The following is a 14,331-nucleotide window of genomic DNA, read 5'->3' as shown; positions in this document are numbered from 1 at the left end:
AGCCCAAATTTACCTATGTGTAATATTTGTCAGTGTGCTGGGGATGGTCTATTGTTAAGCCTCTTTCAGCAGTTCTCCAGCACAGGTTCCTCTTGTAGCATTATTTAGTGTTTCCCCAGGAAACTCATGGTTATCAGCATCAACTGGTAAAGTCCTTGCTTTTTCTTCCTTGTTAGAATGCAGAGCAGTACTACTACAGTGGAAGGAGGTAATTACACCCATCAGAGATATCAGAGATCAGAGATATAATCTTGGCTTCACCTTGAAAAGATCAGATACTTATTAAAAGGATCTGAAAAACATTCTATACTGAATATCTCCCTGTTACACCCTAAATAGATGTGAAAACAGTTTGTTTATTTGGAAGTCTGCATGTATATACATGTATACAAGTAAGTGTATGTGTGTATACATTCATTTTTTTTAAATTTCATTGAAGTAATCGCAGGGAATATTTACTCAAGCTTGATGGTTTGCGTTGAATTGATTTGTATTTGTAAAAAAAAAAAAAAAAAAAAAAAAAAAAAAAACCTTTGAGAACAAAATAAATGAAACTGCTATGAAATATAATGATTCAATAATCCTAATATTTTGTACTGTATTGTCCATACAATACATCTCTGGGCGTAAATACATTTTGTCTGTCTAAAAACTTTTGTCTGGCTGCCTTATAGCGATCTCTTCTGGCCATTGAAGACATTCACGTTATAAAGGAGCAGTGGGGATGTTTAAAATAAAAAAATAAAGATAAATAAAAATAATAAAAGAAAATAAAATAAAAGAAAATAAAAATAATTCTGGTGAAGTGAAAAGAATTGTTGCTGTTTTTTTTCTTTAAAAAAAAAATGAACTATTTGACAATTACTGACTACCTCATATGTAATATATATATATATATATATATATAAAAATATAAAATGAATAAAAAAAATATAAAAATATAAAATAGCATATACAAAAAAGTCCCAAATTAGTTACCTGTGGTCTCCGTGAGCATTTGCAAGTGACTCCTTCGTTCCTTCATCGCACAGGATGCAGACTATACGCCTCCAGACCGGCAGAGTGCAACGGTTCAGTAGACGTCCGGTGACTGCGTCTGACGTCAGTTACGTCACGGACGCGGCAAAAACAAAAATGACGTACGCGCGGTATTTCCCTAAAGTTTAGATTTTATGTTTTGGCGACAGAAACTGTATATTTTCTGAAATACACAATCAAGAAGTTATTTTTATCCAGCAACCGTTGCCTGTTCGCATACCAAAGGTAAACATATTGATAAATATATAACGTTACTATTGTCTCGCTGGAACTTTAGTGCTGTAAAGCTGTTACTGCTGTTTAAACTGTTTAAATTAAATATAGCTTATATTTAACATTGATTCTGAGTGGTTATAAAACTTCAGATTTAATGATAATGTTTATTATTATGCGTGTAAGTTAGTTATGAAACACCTAAGTTAGCAAATCTCGTGTTTACACTTGCTGTGATTAAGTAACAACGACATAACTGTTTCTTTTAATGTTTTGTAAACAGTCTTGTTTTAAATCATTGTTGATATTTTTGGTGGATGGTAATTATAAGTATGAATTATAACGCCTGGTGAAATTATGATTTGCAGGGTATTTTGGAAATACATGGTCATGGATTCTGCAGAGACGAGATATGCCCATCTGCTGCAGCCCCTGCGGGACCTCACCAAGAACTGGGACATTGACCTGGCCAGCCAGCTTGGAGAATATCTTGAAGAGGTAAAACAGCACGACAGACTGATCAAGAATCACCTTAATTCATTTAAATGTTCATTTTCTAGCTTAAGTATTATATTGTTGCTGTTGTGTTGACAGCTGGACCAGATGACCATTTCATTTGATGGTGGGAAAACCATGATGAACTTTGCAGAGGCTGCACTTTTAATCCAAGGATCAACATGCATCTATGGCAGAAAGGTAAAGTATTTGATGTTTTATGTATGCATTACAGTGGTTTCGTGATTTTCAATAAAATCAGTAAAAATAACCTCATCTAGCTTAGTAGTGCAAGGAAATGTTTGAACAGTGTCCTCATTTATTTATGTATTTATTTATTTTAGTTATTTTAACAAAAAGTTTTATGTGTGTCAGAAAGAAATGAGTATATTTCATATTTGTGTTTTATTTGACTTATTGTCAAATTGATTGCACAGATACTATTTGAACTGAACTGAGCTGGACGATGACATTCGTGAATCAGTGATGAACTGACTTTAATTGAAAATTGAGTGTTTACTGTTGTCCTTCTGCATTATTATGCACTATTTTTCCTAATTAATACTGTAAAGATGCTTTGACACAATCTGTATTGTTAAAAGCGCTATATCAATAAAGGTGACTTGACTTTAAATTTACACACCCTCAGGCCATTCAAAATGCAGGTGAGCTTATTTCTTCATCAGAACAGATTTAGAAAAATGTAGTGTTACATCACTTGATCACCAATGGATCCTTTGCAGTGAATGGGTGCCGTCAAAATGAGAGTCCAAATAGCTGATAAATGCATTATGGTAATCCACAGGTAATCCACACGACTCTAGTCCATCAGTTAAAATTTTCTGACAGAAGAAGCTGCATGTTCATAAGAAACAAATCCATAATTAATATGTTTTTTTACTCAAATCTGCTCTGGGAGAAATATTAAGGATAGTGTCACTTTCATATCACTTTCTCCAAAAAAGTCACTTGTTCTAAATCAGGAGTGACTTTCTGACTGGAGGTGGCATTGAATTATGAAATATTTGAATAATTTTTGAATTATTTGGGCTGGTATTTTGGCCAGAAACAATGGTTTAAAGCCAAAATACCTTTTAGCAGATTAGTAGAAGATTAGTTTCTTACAAGCACACAGCTTTTCGCTTTTCAAGACTTTTATTGTTTGACTGGAGTGATGTGGATTATATGTGGATTTTTTTTTTGACATTTTTATGAGCAGTTTGAGCTCTCATTCTGACGGCACCCATTCACTGCAGAGGAACCAGTAGTGAGCAAGTGATGTTATCAAATATTTCTCCAAAACTGTTTAGATTAAGAAACAAACTCACCCCTTGAATGGCCTGGGGGTAAGTAAATGCTTAGCAAGTTTTCATTTTTGTGTGAACTGTTTCTTTAATAACTCACAAACGTAGATTTAAGATGGCACAAAGACTTTTTCTTTACAAAATGATCTATTCTGAATATTTAGGTGGAGCTCCTTCACACTCTGGTGTTTCAAACATTGGACTACATCTCTAACAAAAACAAGAAGTAAGTGTTATTGCCCTGGACCTCCGGTTTCTGTTTATTCTGTTGATTTGGCAGTTTGTATGTTGTTATGCCGTTTGTTTGTTTTTATTTCGACAGACGTGACAAACAAGGTTCTTCGTCAGATGGTAACCAAGAAAAAGCCCCTTCAGGCAATGAAGGTGATGATTGTGAGGTGCGTAAATAAGTCTTGTTAATTTAAACAAAAATTAAAGTTGATCTGTGCTAATAATTGTTTTTGCTGCAGTTTGATGAGATTGAGCAGGATGAGAATGTCAACTCACAGAATATAACAATGAAAGATCCAACAGAGGTACGTTCGGTTTCACAACGTCAAAGTTTTGGTTTCTACAACTTAATGTGTATACTGGACATCCATGTCTTTTGACTGCACTTATATAGCAGCTGAAGTTAGTTTTGCTTATATTTTTTTAGCCGGTGAAGATTATCCGTCTCCCTCCTGAATCTCTAATTCCTGTAGAATCACTTGAGAAACAGAAATACCCCCTTCTCAGGTAAGGACACACTGACCCACGCAAACAAAGAAAATAGTTGCACAATCCTCACTGTTCCTTCTTTAATTTTATTGGTACTATTAGCCCAACTTGACCAATCCAGTCCTCTTGCTGTTCAGGAGAATATTTTCCGAACTAGTGACTCATTTGCTGGAAATTAAGTGTACACTTAAAAAAAAAAATACTAAGAATGCTTTACCGAAAATGTTTAATCATTATCTTCTAGTCTTAAAGGGGAGCTTCTTGGCAGCTGCAAGGATTTCAGAATTAATCATTTCACCATGGACGAATCGGGATTGATGCGTCTGGGTTCATCCCACGCTCACTTCCTCAAGGAGGTCGCAGAAATCCAGCACAACTTCTCTGTACATGAACCTGTGCCCTTAGACCACGGTAAGGACACCCACCCTCGGGAACTTACACTAGTATTTAAAAGTTTGAGATCAGATGATCAAAACAGATTAAAAAGTCACTTTATTGTCATCAAAGAATCCTGAAAAAATTAGTTACAGTTTCCTTAAAAACTATGAAACTGTTTTCAACATAATAAGAAATGATTGTTTCGCACCGAATCAGCATATTAGATTGATTTCTGAAGGATCACGTGACACTTAAGACTGGAGTAATGGCTGCTGAAAATTCAGCTTTATCACAAATAAATTACATTTTAAATTATATTAAAATAAAAAACTTATTTTAAGTTGTAATAATATTTCATAATATTACAGTTTTTTATTTATATTTAATCAATAAATGCTGCCTTTATGAGCATAAACAACTACTTTCAAACACATTAAAAAAATTATAATAGTCTGACCCCAAATTAAACCTGGACATTATTACTATTTAAAGACTAATAGATTACCTCACTGGTTTCTTTTGTTTTTGTCTGATCGTTGTCAGGTGAAGATGTTAATGAAATAGAGGTTAATGGTGGTCATGATGAAGAAGATAATGGTGCAGAGGATCTTCCACCACTGGAAGATCATGGGATGGAGGTGGAGTGTGAAGAGTGGGTGGAAAGACAACAGGTGCCAAAATCATTTGTGTAATTAAATATTGATATATTTGGTATTTGTTAAAAGATCTGTTGAATGTAATTGTTAAAGCTTTCCATTTTAAATTGATCTAGGCCCCCAGTGAGGGCAGGATGTTAAGACCAAGACCTGCAGTACAGCCAATTCCAGAGGAACCCAAGCAGCTCAAGGTATCCACCTTATTCTTTAACGCAGAAGCAAACCTATGGATGAGACTTCCGGTTCATTAGCCGCTATAGGGAAATAATGTTTGCACTACAAACCAGTGTGTTCATACTTAAGATAATACTTTAAAATAATATGGTAAGATACACTAATTTGCAGTATAAAACAGCAAAATGAGCTGTTTTGTACAGCTAAAAATAACTGGACGCAGATGAGACTGGAAACCAGACCTATAGAATTTCCAATTGACTGCGCCCACTCTTAAGAGAAGGAAAAGGAGGACATAAAATGGCCATTTTTCTTTTGCACTTACAGTAAATCAATCAAGTAACCACATTGATTTGTAGTACATTCTAAATTATCAGTATGATTTTGGTATGTTATGCTGGCATTCTGTATTACGTGTTGCCTTATTATATCCTGACAAAAGTATTCAATTGCATGTGCATATTTCAGGAAATTGTGGACCCTTGGAAATGGCATGATTCATATGCTACATTTGGAGAGGACAAACCTCTCAAAACAGGTGTGTGCTCAATCTGATGTACTTCAGGATGTGTCTTGATGGTTTTCCATTAAAACAACTGAATTAATTATTCTTTTCCATTATGGCTTTTTTGTTGCCTGACTTTTATTTTCCTTCTGAACTCTATAGGAAAGTGTTATAAAGTGCCAGCAGGTCTTGAGGAGTCTGGAAAGAGGAAGAGGAAGGGTGCTTCGAAACTTCAGGACTTTGGGAGCTGGTACTCTAAAGCCTGTAAGTTGTTATCAGGTTATTATTTAAAGAGGAATGAATGACAACTGTTTGGGTGACTAAGAAAAGTTTTTTTCTTTTACAGTTGAGACTGCAGATCGCAAGCTTAAAAATGGACCTACTTATCCTGGTAATACTTTAAAACCTTGTGCTATAAAAAATCACTAAGTAGTTGTAATTTATACAAATCAGGCTTTTTGTCTTATTGTAGACCTTAATTACATTTTTGTGAGTAAAATGGGTCAGCGTCTGAAAGTACAGAAGCAGATTCTCAGGAAAAGGGTAAGTACAATTTTTGATTTGTGTGTGTCAAAACTTTTGGGTTTCTTTTGACAGCAAAGATTAATGAAAGGGATAGTTCACCCAAAAATGAAAATTCAGTTTTGTTTGTGCACAAAATGTGTTCTTGTAGCTTTATAACATTACAGTTGAACCACTGATGTCACATGGACTAATTTAACTATGTCCTTACAAGCCTTCTGAGCCTTGAATGTGGTAGAACCATTGCTGTCTATTTAGAGTCAGAAAAATCTCAAATATCATCAAAAATATCTTAATTTGTATTCTGAAAATAAAGGAAGGTCTTCAGGTTTGGAACGGCATGAGGGTGACTAATTAGAGACAGAATTTTCATTTTTGGAGGGTAAATGTTTTTTTAAATTGATCTGAAGTGACATTAAAGACAATAATGTTGCCAAATATCCATATTTCAAATGCTGTTCTTTTGAACCTTCTGAAAAATCGTACTTACCCTAATTTGTAAACAGTAGCGTATTTGTGATATGTCATAGGGAGTTTTTGTCTCCGATGAGGAATTAAAGAAAACTTACTTGGAACCAGAGAATATCGAGGACCAGGTTGAGGTTGTCCGGCATCCAGACGCAGAGGGTGAGATGCAAACACTAACACAAATGCATTGAAAATCATCCAACCTTAGAACTTTTTCTTTCTTCTTCACCATTAATCAGTTAAAATTGAGCATTATTTGAACAGAACCACTTTTTAAAATGCACCAAACATAAACATTTTGTTGTATTCCTTGAATAATATTCAGGTGAGGACTTTTCAGATGAGGAGCATGACGACTTGGTTGATGATCTTGAACCTGTAGACCACCTTGGTGAACAGGAGCAAATTTTCAATGACTTGCATATGAGCCGGATGAGTTATGAAGATCTGGTCAAGAAGAGTGTGGTATGAAAGTCTAAGATCGATTTTTCGCAGGATAATGTTTAATGAATTGGACAGCGGTAGTTTATTCTTTTTGGTTTTTTGTATGCAGGACCTGTTTCTGGTGAACTCTCAGAAGTATGCGCAAGAGACTGCGTTGTCTCGAAGAGTCAAAGAGTGGGAGGATGGAATCAACCCTCATCTTGCTGATCAGGTAATGTGAGATTACTCTTGTAAGGTTTCTATAACATATTTCCAAAATGTTCAGAATAAAAACTAAATCGGTTGCATTTTAACCCCATTGAATGAGCATCTAACGTTTGTGTACAGGAAACCCGTCCAGCTTTTGACATCCATGAGTATGGAGACAGAATTGTCCAATCACTCTCTAGCGTGGGAGTGAAAAGATCATTTGCCTTTGTCGTCAAAGGCAAAGAGAACACAGAAGCCTGTAGATACATGCTGGCTGCGCTACAACTGGTGGGTATAAAAAGCAATGACTGCTAGTACTATTTACCTGAGGCTGAGAGTCTAGTTATGTGTTACCATTTAGGTTGTCTGTGTCATTTTGAGCAACTTCTATTCCTTTGACTGCGATTTGTGTAGACAATTGAGTTATTTGAAGGGATTGTTCACCCAAAAAAATCCAAATTCTGTCATTATCATGTCATTCCAAACCCGTAAGACCTTCTATCTTCAGAACACATATTAAGATATTTTTGGAGGGTCAGAAAGCTCTCAGATTTCATCAAAAATATCTTAATTTGTATTACAAAGATGAACGAAGGTCTTATGGGTTTGGAACAACATGAGGGTGAGTAATTAATGACAGTATTTTTGTTTTACGGTGAACTATCCCTTTAACTGAAAACATAACCTTTGAAACAAAAATGCCAGTTTATGACCTGATGCTACTTTTGTATTACAGGCCAATGATTACACAGTGGAGATTGACAAGAAGGATGGGCTTGAAGAGAGTGTAGACACTATGGAGCTAACATTACTGACTACACAGAGGGCTCATGAGCGTCTGAAAACCTACAATGCACCTTCTGCTACGGATATTCCTTGACCTTTTAGTTTTGTTTATTACTTATCTCTTATCTTTGGCCCCAAACAGAAGCTATTTATCACTGACCGTGTTGAAGAGATAAAAACACTTTCTATTCTAGGTCTTTTTTTGTCTGGTAACTCCTGTATTTTGATATCCAGCACTGCATTTAGATTTGGTCATTAAATATGCTTGGATGAATGTGAGTCCTGAGATGAAAAAAATAACAGGTGTTTTCACAGGTGTATAAGACCTGCGTTTTAAGATGCTTTGTGTTATATTTCATAGCTAAAATTATGATAAAAGTCTGTAAAATGGTTAAAAAGGTCTGTTTCTATGCATTTTCTGAGATTTTAAGATGATGGAGACTTTATCCCCCCCATTTTCATATCTAAGTAAACTGCATGTCTGTACAGTTTCTAAGCCATTTTTATAGAAGACAAAAATAAAAACATACTGCTGAGCTATTTAAAAACTCACTTTTGTGTGCGATGTGAGTAAATAGCAGGTGCAATTGACAATTAGTTTTTTGTGAGTTCTCTACCTTTTTTTTTTACTGAAAGAGTGGGCGCAGCCAATTGTAAATTTTATGGGTCTGGTTTCCGGTTTCATCAGTGTCCAGATATTTTTAGCTGTGCAAAACAGCTTGTTTTATGCTTGATATTGCAAATGGGTGTGTCTTGCCATATTTTTTAAATGTATTATCTTAACTAGGAACACACTTTTTTTGCAAACAGTTTTATCGTTTATTGCACATTGTTATTCGTCTCGTTATTTCCCCATAGCGGCTAATGAACCAAGTTGAATAGTTTGGATAAATAATTTTTAATTTTTTTTTAGTCTTTAGTTTTAGTAATCTTTAAATGCTGTTATAGCATTTATTAATATTTTGAATTAGATTTTTATATTTTCACTTTTCATCTGAATAATTTTTTATGCTTTTATTACTAAAATGTATTTTTATTTCAGTTTTAATTTATTTTAGTACTTAGTAAATAATTCTGTAGCCAACATTTCCAATTTTTCAGGTTTAAGATTTTCTATATAATTTATTTTATTTAATCTTTATTTCAGTTACAAAAAAGATAGTACTGTCGTTTAAGTTTTACTTGTAGTTAATTATGCACATAATGAACTAGGATGTGGTTGATCAGCGTTTTGAAATACAGCTTTATTGTGAAAACACGTTTTCCCCCATTTAGATCAATCTGGAAATAATTTAACATAGTTTTTCATGTGATTCCGTATACTCTCAGCAATCTGTACATCGTTTTTCATTCTATTGTAGTAGTCCAGAAACAGTCCGTCTGGGTTAACCAGGTAGATGATGATGGTGTGGTCCACAATGTAATCTCCATCCTCATCTTTAGGCCCAGCGCTGGCGTAGACCCTATAATCCCGTCCTGCCTGCTTCACTTCCTCCGCGGTACCCGTCAATCCAATCAGCCGGGGGTGGAAATCCTTTACGTACTTTGCCATAGCAGCAACGTCATCTCTCTCAGGGTCGACGGTGATAAAAAGCGGCTGGACAGGAGGCAAACTGGGATCTTTATCAAGAATACGCACCACGCTAGTCATTTTATCCAGCTCGTCGGGGCAGATATCTGGGCAGTGGGTGAAACCGAAGTATAAGAGCACCCAACGGCCTAGGAAATCACGTTTGGTCCTTCGCTGTCCTGTGTGATCCAACAGACTGAAGTCTCCCTGTCCGACTGCCACTTTTCTCAGCTGCTCCAGTCGCTGCATCTGGATCTTCTGTTGTTTTTCCTGGTGGACGTACCACCAGGTACCAATAATGCCACCTCCGAAAAGAAGCGTCACCACCAAGCGTGTACGCAGTTTGACACCTGCTGACGAGCCTGGGTTTGGTGTTTTAGAGGGGCCTTGAGAGTAAAAAGCTCTTTGTTTTCCAAATAGCCTTGGTGGACAGTAGTGTGATTGAGGAAAACCTGATGTTTTAAAGAGGAATGAAGGTGTGTTTTTGAAAGTTCTGCATGAGGGGAATGTGGTTTTTGGGAAATTATATGAAAGCTGACTTGTTTCTCTCGTTGTTGACCTTAGGATGCTCCATGAAGGACAATGCCAGTCCAGTCCTCTAAGGCAGCTGAGTCTCAACATCCTCAGTATAACTGATAGAGACAAAGAAGAAAAAAAGGGAGTGAGCTGAGCTCACAAGTTCAAATGTGCTTGATAACTACAATTACAATTTGATTCAAGGTTATGAATCCTGGAGATCTGCCTTCCTACAGAGGGACAGATTTTCATTTACAAGTGAAAAGACTTTGATTATCTGGTTTATCAGGTGTGTTTATTTAGGGTTTGAGCTAAACTCCACAGGCAGATCTCCAGAAACAGGATGATAATCTGTTTATTATGTATAATAAATTATACAGATCTAAAAAGAGGAATATTTAAAAACATATAAATCACTACGTAATATATTATAACTATTATATAATATATAATCATTATAGAATAATTATATAATATAAATATTCAATACTTAAAATCAATATATGTATATAAATAGCATTATTCAAATGTATTTTTTCCTGATACTGTTAACTGGATTTTCCCTTTATTGTTGTGATTTTTGTTACAGTGAAAACGAATAAGCCAAACAAATAAATAAAGACATTGAGGGATTCCATCCTGTACTGTATAGTAAATGCAATAGCTTTCTATTAAGGCAGGTCAATGACAATATTAGCAAAGCTAGCTCTACGATCAAATGTCTTTTATACCACTGTCTTTGGTCGGTGCAAATACAGGATTTGTGAACACACATATGAACACAAAATTACAGTTAAAACACGTTTAAATCTTACTAACCCTGAGGTTACAATCGTCTGTCCTTCTTTCTCCTTAAACTTGAGCTCCACATGTAACATGCACAACAGTCAGGCGGTGTCACACTTGAGTTTCGAGGTCGCAGATTCGTTTACAGCACTCAGTGTAGATTGAGTAGAATTGTTGTGATTTTAAATAATATAATCATAAATAAAATAAATATTTATTATTTAATATTACTAAGTACTATGTGTTAACATTTGCTACAATACATCTTGCGGTAGATTCGTCATTAACGGTCTAGTGCTGAACGGCCACTAGATGGCAGGTTGGTAAAGACTAAAATGATGAAACAGTTCAGTGGAAATATGTACATTGGCGGTCGGTTTTCAAGAATTATGTGTATACATATTGTATTGAATATAATTATTTTTTTAAATCGGACACCCAAGAAATAAAACAAGCACATAAGAAAACTGTTTATAACAGAGTCAGTGTGTTAAAGTCGATTTTGTATTAACAGAATTTTTATATATTAAAAATAAAATCAGACAGAAGATTGGCGTTACCTGGAACGCACGAACGCGCACAGCAGTGCGCGAAAAGAGTGCGCGCACGCGCGTCGTATCCATAACAACAAACTCAAACACTGAGCCTGACACGCGCAGTTTAAAACATGGACCCCGCACCAGCATCCTACTACGGACCCCTGGATAAAAACAACCCTGTCCTGTCAGCTTTTCAAATTGACCTAAAAGAGTTTAAAACGCATATAAAGAAGCTTTCAGGCTTAGCGAACTATGACTACCGTTTATACTCTAGAGGGTAAGAGATGGAGACGGAAAAAGGGCAAAAAAAACTCAAATTTTATTGGTGTTTTGTAGTATTTTTATGACTTATATCATTTTCTTGATGTTTAAATGTACTTAATTAACATGTAAATATTATTGTTAACTGACAGGTCCATAAAACTGTTTGAAACATGGAACAAGTATAAATGTCGCCTTCCTCCCGCTTATTTCGAAGAGCACCTGTTGCAAACAGCAGATTTCCTCTTTGACTCTAAGGTACATACAACAATGTATTTTCCTTTCCAGTTTTTTCCCACATCTATCTATCTATCTTCATCCATTTTTTGATATTATATTTCCTTTCATGTGAATATTCTTCATCATTTTCTATAAGCTTTACAGGCTTGCTCTCTGGCAAGGGTACAGACACTATCTGCAGCAGTTTTGCACACTAAGCTTAGAAAACATACGAGACGTGGAGCACTTCAAGCTGTCCTTCTTCCCAGATGGCTTTGATTCAAAAAGAGCCCGACTTACGGTTAGAGATCCTGCCTTAAGTACATTTATCTGTTGGTTTTAATACCATTTTAATGACCTTTGAACTGCGTATGTGTAGTTTCGTGCCCTTCAGGGAGAATGCCAGTGCATCTTCTATTTGGAGAAAGAGAAAGGTGCACTGCCAGACCAGAGTGGGGTTCAGAAGCTGCTGAGCATCCTGGGATTTGTGCGCATTCTCATGCAGGCTGTTCTACCTCATGAGAATTTATGCTGGATCGTGTACAATGGTACCTTCAGTGACTTCTCGGTGCTAGGCTTATTGTCAGTGTGCAGTTCTATCACACTGACAATGAATTGTGACTTGTTTTCTGTATTTTCTCAGGCTCGTTACACACGTACAACATATGCAGATTCCTGATGTCAGCAGGCCATGCTTCACAGGTTTGCAAAAACATGCTTTTATCTATGAGAAATGAAATTTTACAATGTATTAAAATAGAAAACAGTTGTTTTCAATAGTTATAATGTTTCATAATATTAAATTTTTACTGTATTTTTTAATCAAATAAATGCAGCCTTGGTGAGCGTTATAAATTAAAAAAAAGTTTTATAAAATCTTATCAGTCCCAATCAATTGAAAGATTTTTATGCAACTATGTTGCATAACATAGTTGCATAAAAATAACCCTAACCCTAACCCTAACCTAACCCTAACCCCTAACCCTAACATAGAAATAAGAAAATGGGGAAATATGATAGATATATATATAAAACAAAGCAACATGTACATTTCTATGAAACTTTATATTATTACTTTTTTATTTATTTATTTATTTTTTTTTTTTGCAAAACAAATTAAACATATCCCCTACCAGTCAAAAGTTTTTACATTTTTTTAAGAAGTCTCTTTTGCTCACCAAGCCTGCATGCATTTGAATCAAAGTACAGCAAAAACAGTAAAATTTTAAAATATTTGTTCTATTTAAAATAACTGTTTTCTATTTGAATATATTTTAAAATGTAATTTATTCCTGTGATTTCAAAGCTGAATTTTTAGCATCATTACTCCAGTCAAGCAATCCTTCATAAATCATTCTAATATTCTGATTTGCTGTTTAAAAAACAATAATGATGATGATTATTATTATTATTATCATATTGAAAACAGCTGATTTTTTTCAGGTTTCTTTGATGAATAGAACGTTCAGAAGAAAATCTTTGTTACAAAATGTTACAAAAGCTTCTTATTTCAAATAAATGCTGATCTTTGGTTCTTTCTATTCATCAATGTGCTCAACAGTTTTAAATATTGATAATAATAATAATAAAAGCAAATCAGCATATTAGAATTATTTCTGAAGGATCATGTGACACTGAAGGCTGGAGTAATGATGCTGAAAATTTAGCTTTGATCACAGGAATAAATTACATTTTAAAATATATAAAGCAGTTGTTTTAAATAGTAAAAATATTTCACAATTTAACTGCTTTTGCTGTACTTTGGATCAAATAAATGCAGGCATGGCAAGCAGAAGAGACTTTTTTTAATAAAACAATAAAAATCTTACTGTTCAAAAACTTTTTGATTTGATTTGTCTTTTTGTCTTTCTTCAGGTTTTAGAATACTTACTATGGGCATGCACATGCCTAGAGACCTCTGTTCCTTTGCTGGCTGCCAACTTCCTGCCATGGAGGGCCACACTTTACTGTGCTGTGTGTGAATGTTATTTTCATGACTGTGCTTCAGTTCAGGCAGAGGTGAGTGAGTTTCACATCAAAAAGTTAAATCAACTTCGTTTTATGACTGATTTCAAAGAGAACATGGGCAGTCTGTTCTTCTCGCCTCTTGTTGTGCAATATGTAGGTGTTTGCACGCCGAGCCCTTGGCAAGATCAGTGAACTGGCTAAGCTGGAGGAGATGACTGGCTCCCAAGTGTCATTTGAGACCCAACAAGCATATAAGCAGGCTACAATAAAAGTGAGAAAATGCAGCCTAAATGAAACATGTTGTTGTTTTTATCGTTCTTGTATTATAACTACCATATTTTCATGCCTGTCTTGAATCATGTTATTGCTCCAATGGAGAGAAGCTTGCAGTGATGGTGTTTAAGCGTTCGGTGTACGAGCCCCGTAGGAAACCGAAAGGCCTCTTCAGACCTAAACAGAAGAGCAATTTAAAAGAGCTACAGCTAGTGAGTATTCAATTTAATAATGTGCAATGCATCTTTTTCATAGTTCTTCTCTAGTATCTTCTTTTTTTCCCTCTATTTCTTCCTTTATATTTCTC

At 35.1% G+C, this 14,331-nt stretch overlaps 3 protein-coding genes across 5 annotated transcripts in view; 2 read left to right on the top strand and 1 right to left on the bottom strand.

Moving 5' to 3' along the window:
• ncaph2 (non-SMC condensin II complex, subunit H2) overlaps positions 1-8,434 on the top strand; it is a 36,664-nt gene extending 28,230 nt beyond the window's left edge. For 2 of the 3 annotated variants that reach the window (XM_051107096.1, XM_051107097.1), the window contains exons 3-20: positions 1,620-1,749; positions 1,846-1,947; positions 3,215-3,276; positions 3,373-3,448; positions 3,521-3,586; positions 3,709-3,788; positions 4,015-4,181; positions 4,692-4,819; positions 4,921-4,995; positions 5,447-5,516; positions 5,646-5,747; positions 5,830-5,874; positions 5,956-6,026; positions 6,536-6,632; positions 6,799-6,938; positions 7,027-7,128; positions 7,245-7,394; positions 7,843-8,434. In XM_051107096.1, the coding sequence (XP_050963053.1) occupies positions 1,620-1,749; positions 1,846-1,947; positions 3,215-3,276; positions 3,373-3,448; positions 3,521-3,586; positions 3,709-3,788; positions 4,015-4,181; positions 4,692-4,819; positions 4,921-4,995; positions 5,447-5,516; positions 5,646-5,747; positions 5,830-5,874; positions 5,956-6,026; positions 6,536-6,632; positions 6,799-6,938; positions 7,027-7,128; positions 7,245-7,394; positions 7,843-7,986 (1,807 nt within the window). In that variant the 3' untranslated portion in view covers positions 7,987-8,434. Of the gene's footprint in view, positions 1-1,092; positions 1,264-1,619; positions 1,750-1,845; positions 1,948-3,214; positions 3,277-3,372; positions 3,449-3,520; positions 3,587-3,708; positions 3,789-4,014; positions 4,182-4,691; positions 4,820-4,920; positions 4,996-5,446; positions 5,517-5,645; positions 5,748-5,829; positions 5,875-5,955; positions 6,027-6,535; positions 6,633-6,798; positions 6,939-7,026; positions 7,129-7,244; positions 7,395-7,842 lie in introns of those variants that run through there. The other variant, XM_051107098.1, reaches the window with a different exon arrangement.
• Positions 8,435-9,097: 663 nt separating this feature from the next.
• LOC127163747 (protein SCO2 homolog, mitochondrial) lies at positions 9,098-10,923 on the bottom strand. Its single transcript, XM_051107100.1, has 2 exons — positions 10,798-10,923; positions 9,098-10,094 (listed from the first exon to the last, which is right to left on the bottom strand). Exon 2 carries the CDS (start codon positions 10,081-10,083, stop codon positions 9,169-9,171), a length of 915 nt encoding a protein of 304 aa, XP_050963057.1. The 5' UTR covers positions 10,084-10,094; positions 10,798-10,923; the 3' UTR covers positions 9,098-9,168.
• Positions 10,924-11,431: 508 nt separating this feature from the next.
• The window catches only part of LOC127164386 (cilia- and flagella-associated protein 54-like), a 31,370-nt gene continuing 28,470 nt past the window's right edge, over positions 11,432-14,331 (top strand). Inside the window, exons 1-8 of the mRNA XM_051108320.1 lie at positions 11,432-11,580; positions 11,717-11,822; positions 11,941-12,084; positions 12,163-12,331; positions 12,427-12,485; positions 13,659-13,802; positions 13,909-14,022; positions 14,135-14,236. Of these exons, the coding sequence (XP_050964277.1) occupies positions 11,432-11,580; positions 11,717-11,822; positions 11,941-12,084; positions 12,163-12,331; positions 12,427-12,485; positions 13,659-13,802; positions 13,909-14,022; positions 14,135-14,236 (987 nt within the window). The remainder of the gene's footprint in view (positions 11,581-11,716; positions 11,823-11,940; positions 12,085-12,162; positions 12,332-12,426; positions 12,486-13,658; positions 13,803-13,908; positions 14,023-14,134; positions 14,237-14,331) is intronic.

This window comes from Labeo rohita, chromosome 4 (assembly GCF_022985175.1).
Source record: "Labeo rohita strain BAU-BD-2019 chromosome 4, IGBB_LRoh.1.0, whole genome shotgun sequence".
NCBI classification, from domain to species: domain Eukaryota; kingdom Metazoa; phylum Chordata; class Actinopteri; order Cypriniformes; family Cyprinidae; genus Labeo; species Labeo rohita.
The sequence above is the reverse complement of the archived record's forward strand: the minus strand, read 5'-3'. Positions and strand labels throughout refer to the sequence as shown.

What these genes read in the sequence shown, in the direction of transcription:
- LOC127163747 (XM_051107100.1), bottom strand. Translation starts at nt 10,083, where the DNA reads ATGTTGAGACTCAGCTGCCTTAGAGGACTGGACTGGCATTGTCCTTCA.